At 36.5% G+C, this 10,677-nt stretch overlaps 1 protein-coding gene across 1 annotated transcript; it reads left to right on the forward strand.

The window, feature by feature from the left end:
- Positions 1 to 10,552, forward strand: LOC110731931 (pseudouridylate synthase 7 homolog). Its single transcript, XM_021911844.1, has 7 exons — positions 1 to 21; positions 751 to 819; positions 929 to 952; positions 1,094 to 1,129; positions 8,349 to 8,563; positions 9,275 to 9,347; positions 9,741 to 10,552. The coding sequence occupies exons 1-7, from the start codon at positions 1 to 3 to the stop codon at positions 9,864 to 9,866; spliced, it is 564 nt and encodes a 187-aa protein (XP_021767536.1). The 3' UTR covers positions 9,867 to 10,552.
- Positions 10,553 to 10,677: the final 125 nt, after the last annotated feature.

The raw sequence follows: 10,677 nt of genomic DNA on the forward strand, positions 1-10,677 counted from the left end.
ATGACTGGGTATACTCTTAAGGTTAGTTTTCAGACCCAAAATGATAGTCCCCATTTGCTTTTTTCAAGTATCATTAATATCAATTTTTTGCCAAAATTCCTTTCAACTCGCAACAATATTTTCAGTTTAGTTCAGTTTAGTTCAGTTCAACTCCAATTCGTTCGGTTCAGTTTAGCTTTCTAATTTCCCTCTCTCATAAAAATATTTCTTTTCATCTCAGTTCAATCAGCTTCAATTAGTTCAGTTCAACTCCAATCAATTCAGTAAATGTGAACAGACCCTACGTATATTTATTAATTTTTCTAAATTGCCCATAAGAGACTATGAAGTATGAATAAAAGGGAGTAAAACGCACCGTATACAGTACATCACAAAATTCACAATGACATAAACCCTGTCTCTGATGCTGGCATGCTGCGAAACCGAACACTTACATTTCTGTGCAGTAAACTTGTTAAACCCTATTCACTTCTTCCACCGTCGACTACGCCAACTACGACGGCGACAATGGCTTCCACCGCCGTCGATAATCTTCCCGCCGATTCTCAAACCTCATTACCAAACCTCCATTGAAGAGTGTCGATGAACCTGACGTCGGAATCCTCTGCTACATCTCTCACCTCCCTGGTTTTCGCGGCATTCTCAAACAAAGGTATCATCGTCAAAAAAATCATTGCTTAATCAGTTAATTACAATTTTTTTCTGCTTCAAAATGTGTTGATTTCGCTTTAATTTGGTTGAATTTTTTAGGTATTTCGGATTTTCATTGTGAATGAGGTTGATTTGGATGGAAATGTTGTGCATTTAACTTCATTGCATGTTTTCTCCTGAGGTATTTACCTAATTAGTATTAGTTTAAATTGAGGTGTTCTTCAAATTTTGAATTAGTTTGTGATTGTGAAATTTGAGTTTTGTTTGATATTGTTAGTTGGCTGAAAACAAGGAAGAGATTGTAGCTGAAAAAATCAGATAAAAGTTACACTGAAGAAATTGAGTCATTTAGGTTATTAGTAGGTGACGAGGATGCTGATCGCCCTGAAAGAATTGATTGAGAAGATTAGTGCTGGTGTTGATCATGATATTTCACCTTTAGTTCTTTCTTCCGAGTTCGGATAAAGTACACCGCACGGTAATGTCTTGATTCTCAATTCAGATTACTTTAAGCTTTGATGATATGAATTTTAGCTTGATATTTGATTTAGTAAACAAATCATATGTGTGCTCTATAGAGTTTAGGAGAAGAGATACTTTTCTCATTAAGGAGTTAAGCCTTTATATAGGCAATTACAAGAGAGGTTACAGTGGGATTTGAGAGAATAAAATCCCCTAAAATTAAGCTTATACATAGGAGCAATACTAGGAATACTAATAAGTAAACTAAGAACCTATACAAGCAAATTGACTATATTCTACAATATACAATAAAAATAATATCCCATAAATGTGGGTGATTGATTTTGACTATTTATATCTTCTACATAACCCCGCAAGATGGACGAACCGTTTTAGCAAGTCCAATCTTGGTAAATAAGTCATGAAATCGAGACCTTGCTAGAGGCTTTGTGAGACCATCGGCTAACTGATCACGGCCTGAGATATGTTGTACACGAAGTGTACCTCTTTGAACTTGTTCTCGTACAAAGTGGAAGGCCAATGCTAGATGCTTCATACGAGAATGAAAAACCGAATTAGCCGCATAGTGAGTTGCTCCCAGATTATCACAATAAATGCTAGGAGCTTTGTTAACATGAACCTCTAATTCTTGGAGAAGAGACTTAAGCCATATGACTTCAGCACTAGTGGTTTGCCATGGCTCGAAATTCAGCTTCCGTCGAAGACCGAGCTAGAATCTTTTGCTTCTTTGAACTCCAAGATAAAGGATTTCTGCCTAAATAGACAATGTAAGCGGTGGTTGAGACATAATTATCTCGATCACCTGCCAATCCGCATCACAAAAAGCATGAAGTTGTAATGGAGATTGACGATGAATAATAATACCATGATGTGAAGGTACCATTAAGGTAGCGAAGTAGCCTTTTTAGTGCAGCATAGTGTAGGTCTGTAGGCTTGTGCATGTATTGAGATAGCTTGTTTACCGTAAATGCTACATCCGGCCTTGTTAAAGATAAATACTAAAGGCTACCAATTAGCGGCACGATAATCAGTGGGATTAGATAGTGGTGAGCCATCAGTGAAATTGAGAGAAGGATAAGTAAGCCATAGGTGTTGGAACCGGCTTCGCATCGGACATCTTGGCACGTTCTAATAAGTCTTGTATATATTTCTTTTGATTTAAAAACATCCCATGCTCATGAGGTAGTACCTCGACACCAAGAAAATATGATAGGGACCCAAGTCTTTGAGAGAGAAGCGGGATGCCAAACTAGTAATAAAACCTGTTAGAGCGGAAGGTGAAGGATCCATAATAATAATATCATCAACATATACCAATAGATAAAATGTGACATTATTTTGCTTATAAATAAACAATGAAGGATCAGCAATTGAATTACGAAAACCATACGAAAGAAGATAGGTACGGAGTTCTTGATACCAAGCTCTTGGAGCTTGTTAGAGGCCGTAGATAGCCTTATGGAGCTTGCATACATGAGTTGGATTATCCTATCCAAGAAATCTTGAGGTTGTGACATAAAAAACATCCTCATTAAGATGGCCTTGAAGAAAGGCGTTGTTAATATCAAGTTGCCGAATGGTACACCCATTTGTGACCGCAAGAGATAACATAAGACGTTCAGCGGCTTATACTTGACTCAATACACCCATTTGTTGCCAACTACATTTTGAGATGGGTGAGATGGAACAAGAAACAAAGTAGCATTTCGTACCAAAGCATCATATTCCTCTGTCATTACATGACGCCATTGAGGATCTTTTAGAGCTTGGGTAATGTTGCGGGGCTCAAGCGATTGAACTTGAGTGGTGGTGAGATTAGCAAACTTTGGATTTGGCTTAACAATATTGTTTTGTAGTCGTGTGACAATGTTTCTAGTGGGAGGAGGTGGTGGTGGGAAGGAGAAGAAGACAACATAGTGGTGGTTGGTGTAATTGGGGTTGATGGTTGCGTAGGTGAAGGTATGATAGGAGTGGATATAAGTGGTGATTGAGTCTCAACATTGGGTGGGTTGCACAGTGGGCGGCACTTCAATGGGAATAGCCACTGTACACCATTCGTCCACATTAGAAGGGGATGTGGGAGTAGATGTGGGACTAAAAGTTGGGAAAGGGAATACATCATCTACAAATTTTACATGTCTAGAGACATACACTCTATTGGTGGGAAGATGTAAGCAATAATATGCACTTTGTGATGGAGAATAACCAACAAAGATGCATGGAAGAGATCGATTATCAAGTTTATGACTAGCATATGGCCAAAGCCATGGATAACATAGACTACCAAAATTTTGCAACTTTGAGTGGTTAGGTACGACACCAAGAGACGAAGATAAGGTGAATCATTGTGAACTGTGTGGGTTGGGAGACGATTTATTAGATAAGTGGCTGTAGAAAAAGCATATGGCCAATATTTTAAAGGCATTTTGGCATGAGAAAGTAAAGCTAGTCTTGTTTCAACAATATGCTTATGCCGACGCTCCGCAAACCCATTATGTTCCGGGTATGAGAAGGAGTAGTAAGATGAGAAATGCCATGAGTAGCAAAGTAAGGTCTAAGTTTCTCGTATTCTCCTCCATTATCACTAAATACTTGAATTCTGGGCCTTTTAAAATATTTTTCCACTAGGGCCCTAAAATGATGGAAAGTATTCTCAGTGTCAGACTTTCTTTTGAGAGGATATAAACCAAGTGTATCTTGTAAAGTGATCAACAAAAATTACATAATATTTGTAATTGTCATGTGATACCACTGGACTAGACCAGACATCAGTAAAAATGAGATCAAGAGGAGCATTTGAAGTAAGAGTGGAGTTATAGAAAGGCAACTTGTGGCTTTTATTAATATTGCATGAATTACAATATGACATAGAGAGATTGGAGATACCTAATGAAAACTTGGAATTTAAAATCTTAAGGATAGAACTAGATGGATGCCCAAGCCGATGGTGCCAATCATGAATGGGCTTTTTGAAACTTGTATATACTCGAGGAGTTGACGGGTATCATTCATAAACTCCAGCTTTAGAAGGCCCCTGAAGAAGAGTTGTGCCCTTCAATTGTTCCTTGACACGAAAAAAAGAAGATAAGAATTCAATGGAAGTATTGGTTTTCTTGACAGAACTTGGAAATAGAAAGAATATTTTGTGATATAGATGGAATATGTAAGACATTAGAGAAAGTAAATAATTTAGAAGGAGTTGTAAGAGAGAAAGAACCAGTGTTTGCTATCGGAAGAGATGAGCCATCACCAATCACAATTTCATCCGAGCCATCATAAGGTGCATGTAGAGAAAGATTGTTGAGATCATATGTGACATGATGAGATGCTCCACTGTCTAAAAGCCAACCATTATTAGTCGAGGAGCCGGGATTAACTGAGTGCACCATATGAGCTTGGGGTAGAGAATGGGAATGTTGACCCATCTGACCCGTTTTAGCATAGACCGGATTTGGTACGACAATGTTAGGAAATAGATTCTTGAAGATATTGCATTTGTCGAGAGCATGACCGGTAGCACGACACCATTGACATTTACCCAAAAAAGGGCATTGTGACTTCACTGAAGAAGGAGAGTGAGGAGTAGGAAGCAAGCCCGGTGAAAAAGAGTTTGATTGCTTACCCTTGTGATAACCTTTCTTGTATTGAGTAGCATGCACAGTGGCCAGGTATTGGGTGGGGGAGGGTGTATTAGCAACAACCACCTCCTTAGTAATGAGTTTTTCATGAAGTTCTTCAAATGAAATGGCGGTGTCTCGCGCATTGACAACATCAATGACAGATTTGTACACCTCATAATCAAGTCCATGGAGCACCTTGTCATTGATATCCTCATGGTCCATAGGCTTTCCCATAGCGGCAAGACGATCGGTGTGTGCCTCTTGATGGCCTGCATATACTCATGAATTGATTGGTTGGTATGAGTAATTTTGGAGAGTTGAGCCTTGATTTGTTTGAAGTGCCCACAAGATGGACTAGCATAAGTGTAGGAGAGGATGTCCCATGCCTCCTTGGAAGTACCAGTTTGAGATACAAGAGGTACAATAGAGCACCAAAAACAAGCCGATCTTGTCGGAACCAAGTTAAGGCTGCTGGATTGGAGACAGATGAGCCATCATCATTGGTGATAGAGGTAGAAGGAGAGGGAAAAGAGCCATCAACATATTTCCACAGGTCATAGCCTAGAAGAGTTGCTTGCAATTGAGTCTTCCAGGCTATGTAATTGGTGGGTGTCAATTTGATGGTATTTTGTAATTGTAAAATGGTGAATTTTCTGGCAGGCTCATTAGCATTAGGAATGAGGGACCGATCATTAGCCATTGGAAGAGAGAATTTTTTTTTTTGAATAGAGTAGAATCTTTTAGGCGACTGATACCATATAGAGTTTAGGAGAAGAGATACTTTTCTCATTAAGGAGTTAAGCCTTTATATAGGCAATTACAAGAGAGGTTACACTGGGATTTGAGAGAATAAAATCCCCTAAAATTAAGCTTATACATAGGAGCAATACTAGGAATACTAATAAGTAAACTAAGAACCTGTACAAGCAAATTGACTATGTTCTACAATATACAATAAAATAATATCCCATAATTTGGGTGATTGATTTTGACTAATTTATATCTTCTACATGCTCTATGGCTTTGTATCGAATAACTTGCGAGTTGTGACTTCAGTTACGTTTACTTGCTAAAATACATTTAGGTAGTGTTTGGAACCTTGATTTCATTTGAAATGAAAGAATTCGATTCTGGAAATTCAATTCCAAACACCATGTTTGGGAGATTCTAGAATTTATGTTCTAACATTTCAATTTCACCAAAGTGTTTTGGGAAAAATCTGCAATTAAAACTCAAGAACATTAAATAATTTTCTGTACTTCATACTCTGTATTGTTTTCTTAAAACCCTTGATTCTTGATTTTTTTTTTACCCCAATTTGAGTTCTCTCTCCTCAAATTGCTTTGCCTCCTCATCTTAGTCGTGTTCGTCGGAGCCGACATCGGTAATCTAAATATTGTTTCAAGGTAATTAAAGGCTGTGCTATTATTGGTAGAGGATAAAATCGGTCGTTGGACAATCACCCTAAAACCAAACAATAATTCTACCTAAACCAACCTAAGACAAGTCTAGGGTAAGTAGAGGATCGTATCCACAAGGAATGGGTAAGTACACCGAGAGTATGAAACGGTTGCAATCTAGTTCGGTCACAAATTGGGGGTTTTGATTAGGTAACTACTATGGAGAAAAACACTAGGGGGAAATAAGGATCGACTCCAACCAAACTAACGGATCAAAACAATAGGCAAGTATGAACACAAATTGGGTGATAGAGAGGCACTCAGCATTGCCTTCTTTCAAAGCCACAACACTAAGCATTTCTAAACCAAACTCAACTAACAAGATAGGCCAACCAAGTCTTAACAATGAGAAGTAGACTACTAACTCGGGTTTGTCTTTCGATCGGTCCAAAAGCATTAAGGCACAAGCAATTGAGATTTCTCACCTAATTGTTGCAACTAATACTACTACGTCATTCAAACAAGGAACCATAATCAAGAGGAATTTAGCATAATCATATAAGAATAGGCTAACAACTAGACTCCATCTCTCAATGTAAGCATAGAAGTGAATACATGAGCAATAAGTGGCCATCCAATTACACATGCAATTAACCAATTCTTTAACAATCAATCATCAACCCAAAATAAACATGCAAGCGCATACATCAATCAACCCATGGCTTGGTTGGGTCTTCACCCAACCCCTAGCTAATTAACTACTCACTAAACATGATGAAGGACATTAAAATAACAAGTTCCAATTCAAACATTAAATTAACAAGTTGAGAGGAGTAGTAGGAATAAGGTAGATTGGACATGCAACAACAATTAAGCAAGATTAAGAGAGGAATTAACAATTCAAAGTAAATAAAAACTGAAATTAATGAGTAAGAGATAGAGGAAAGAGATTACTTAAAATGCTTCAAAGTTGAGAAATTGTTGAATTCAAGAGAACGATCTTCAATTAATCTACTACAATGATTGAGTTTGAGAAGATCTAAGCTTATTAATGAGGGTTGAGAAAAACTAAGGGCCTAAGAAAACTAAAAGGGAAAGAAGATCTCAAAATCTGAAGTCAAGCGTCCTATTTATATGCCCAGAAATTACATCGTAAAATCCGTCAAAATCGGGCTTCAGAACAGGAGGAGCGCCCGCTCTTGGGCTCTCTGCATGCCCTCTCCTCTTGCAGCAGTTTGGGGCAGAATGTAGGAAAACAGGGAGGAGCGCCCGCTCCTTGAAGGCTGCACGCCCGCTCCTATATGTGCAGGGGGAGGCAGAATGTGGTTCTTAGGTGCACGCCCGCTCCTCCTTTCCTTTGCTTCCAAAGAGTATTTCTTCATGCTTATGCTATTTAGCCCATTTTTCATTGTACCTACAAGCACGAGCACACATATAAAAAGAAACGGGGAAGCCAAAAGATGCAAATTAGCACAAGAGGAGTTAGAAAAAGGGATTAAAGTAGGGGAAAGAGTACAAAATTGTGTTTAGAAAGCCATGATAAGTGGACAAATAAAACACTTATTATACTTGATAGAGTTTGAGCAATTAGCTTCAAGTTTTAATGGGGGATAGGAAAAAAAAAAATATATATATATATATTATCATTCAAAAGGGAATGAGATGTACATGAAAAAAAAAAAAACAAAACAAAAAAAAAAAAAAAAAAAACAAAAAACATTCAAGCATAGCCGTGGAAATTTCGAGACAATCAAGCATAACAATTAATTGTTCAAGAAATTCGAGCTTCCATTAATTGGTGGCTGAAAAGAGAATGGAAGAGGGGGAGAAACAAAACAGCAGCAATAAACTTATGGGCTTTAAGAATTTGAAATGACAACTTTTGTTATTGGATTTCAAATTCATTAAAATGGACAGAGTTTTTAAAGGGTTGGATTTGTCTCAAATCCAATTCCAAATTCTATATGTTCCCAAACAAACCATTAGTGTAATTATTATTATATTATTATGGCCTTAATGGTGCATTTATCATCTAAATTTGATTTGAATTTATATAATTTGCTTTCATCTCATAATGGTTGTGAACTCGTGATAGGGCAGTCAGCCAGTCAATTCTCCCTGTTTATTATGAAGAAGTTCTCACTTATTCTTTTCTGGGCAAAAGTTTATGTTGTGTATGTTTGAGATGATACAGGCGGTGCACAACTTCTTCAAGGAAAAACTGAAATTTCTTGTCACAGACACAATAGATGGTCCTAAAGATTCATCGAAATGCATTCGAGTGAGACCTAATTCTTCAGGAAATCAAAATAATGGAAGAAATTTTCGCAAGCGGAAAGATAGGAATGAGAAGCCATTTGATAAAAGAGGTTCTCATGACTGGCCAGAGCATCTTGGCAAGTTCCTCAGGTAAGATTATCTGTCTGCTTCTTCCATTGAATTGATGCTTCCTGTCCTGAATACAGGTTAAAATTATTGTATATTTGTATCTGTAATGAAAACATAACTAGCCTTCTGACCCGTGCAATGCACGGGATGTTTAGGTGCACAATATAAAATTTTATTTTATAATATATATTAAATGAAAGATGAATAGTCTATAATGGAGAAGAAGGGGTGGAAATTGAATAAAATTGTAGAAAATATTAAGTTTGGGAGAGTAAATCAAATAACATTCATACATGTATTGAGTACAAGCTAATGCTTTTTTTTTAATTAAAAATATGAGAAACGGGATTAATTAATGAAAATGTGAGGTGACATGTGGCATTGGTGAAAAATTAAAGTTTACATGTGGTATGAGCATGATGGGGAAGGTGGTTTGTGTTTTTAAATACTAAGTATAGATATAGATGAATTAGATGCTTATTGCATGATGCTAATCAAAGAGAGGACTAAGATGGGGAGTATATGACTAATTGGCTATAATTTGCAAGAAAGGTGTGCTAATTTTATGCCAGTATTGTTCTCGCCTAACTCTCATATGTGTCTCGATTCGAATAATGACATAACATCAATATCTTTTTGATAGACATGTTATAAGTTATTTCATGTTTCTACCTGATTTTGACTTATTTCTCCGGCGTGTTTCTGAAATGCATTATTGATCTGTTCATGTAGGTTTCATCTTTACAAGGAGAACAAGGATACTCAAGAGGTCTTGAGGTTGATTGGCAAGATGCTTGGTGTCCAGGTTACCATTCCCATTTTTCTCTGTGTATATATTGCAGAAATTTGATTGGGTTCCATTGGCTTAATTGACAATTAAAAGGCATGCAACATACTGAGAAATTGACATGACATTTCTCACTAGACAACTTTGGCAATTGCAATACATAGTTATTTAAACTCGATACCTTTTTTGGGTTCATGATTTTATTGATTGTAACAAAATACTAGAAATAGCCAAAAAGTATCAAATTAAGATGATTTGATTTTAAGGTTGCAAATTACATTTATTGGCAAAATTGCTTGTAGAAAAGGCTGTTGTGACAAATTTTCCTAATTTAAACTGCATTTCTTTATATTTCAGACATTATTGACTATCGATTCTTTACTAAAAGCTTGTTAGCTTTCTGTTTTGCAGCCTAAATCATTTGGATTTTCAGGTACCAAGGATAAACGTTCTGTGTCCACTCAACAGGTATATTTCTCTTTACAGCCGAGCTTAATGTCGTTACTCATTTTATCTTCTTTTTTGTCCATTGACTGATATGTAATGTTCCATCGATGTATTTCTCCAATTTAATTTTTCATTTGTTTATTTGCTGGAAGTTATAATCTTGTAAAATTGCTTGTGGTGATATGTAAAACTGCTGTTCATGTGACCTTTAAATCCCAAGGTTTAGAGGTTTTCATTGAAGCATAAATGTACTGGTTTTCATTGAAGCATAAATGTACCTAGTTTTCTTGATCTTTTATTGCTTCATTCTTGAAGTTGACTTCCAGATTTCCAATTGCTTTTAGGCCTTTCTGGTTTTTTCTAACAACTGAAGTCTTTTTTTTTTTCAGGAACTTGTTCATCTGCTTTATGTTAAGAAAAAACATGAGTGAAACTGTGAATTTGTGAAAATATAAAAAGAGAAATTTTGTAGTTCATGATTCTTCCTTTATTATTTATTTTTTAATAATATTTCGATGTTGTTCATGCTTTTGAAGTAACAATTTTAAGTGAAATCCTGTCAGAGGGAGAATTCTTGTTTGTGTCTGCATTTAAAAAAAAAAAAAAAAAAAAAAAAATACTATTCTCTCTCCTTGACCCTTCTTGTAACCTTTCTTTTCAGGAGTCATATTGTCAAAGCATCTCCTTTCCTTTTTAATATGTAGTTATTGGGTCCAATTTTATAGTCCATAACTTCATGTGGTATCCAATGGCATACTACATATATATATGTTCTGATAACTAAGCTTGGGCTCATGTGTTGTGTGTTTTGGTCCTTGTGCATGTTCTTTGCCTGATTTACTCCTTATTTGGAAACATCTCCCTACGTCTTTGCATATCTAGAAGTTAGCTGTTGGGAAAA

The sequence above is a fragment of the Chenopodium quinoa genome, unplaced genomic scaffold (genome assembly GCF_001683475.1).
Source record: "Chenopodium quinoa cultivar QQ74 unplaced genomic scaffold, ASM168347v1, whole genome shotgun sequence".
Taxonomy (NCBI): domain Eukaryota; kingdom Viridiplantae; phylum Streptophyta; class Magnoliopsida; order Caryophyllales; family Amaranthaceae; genus Chenopodium; species Chenopodium quinoa.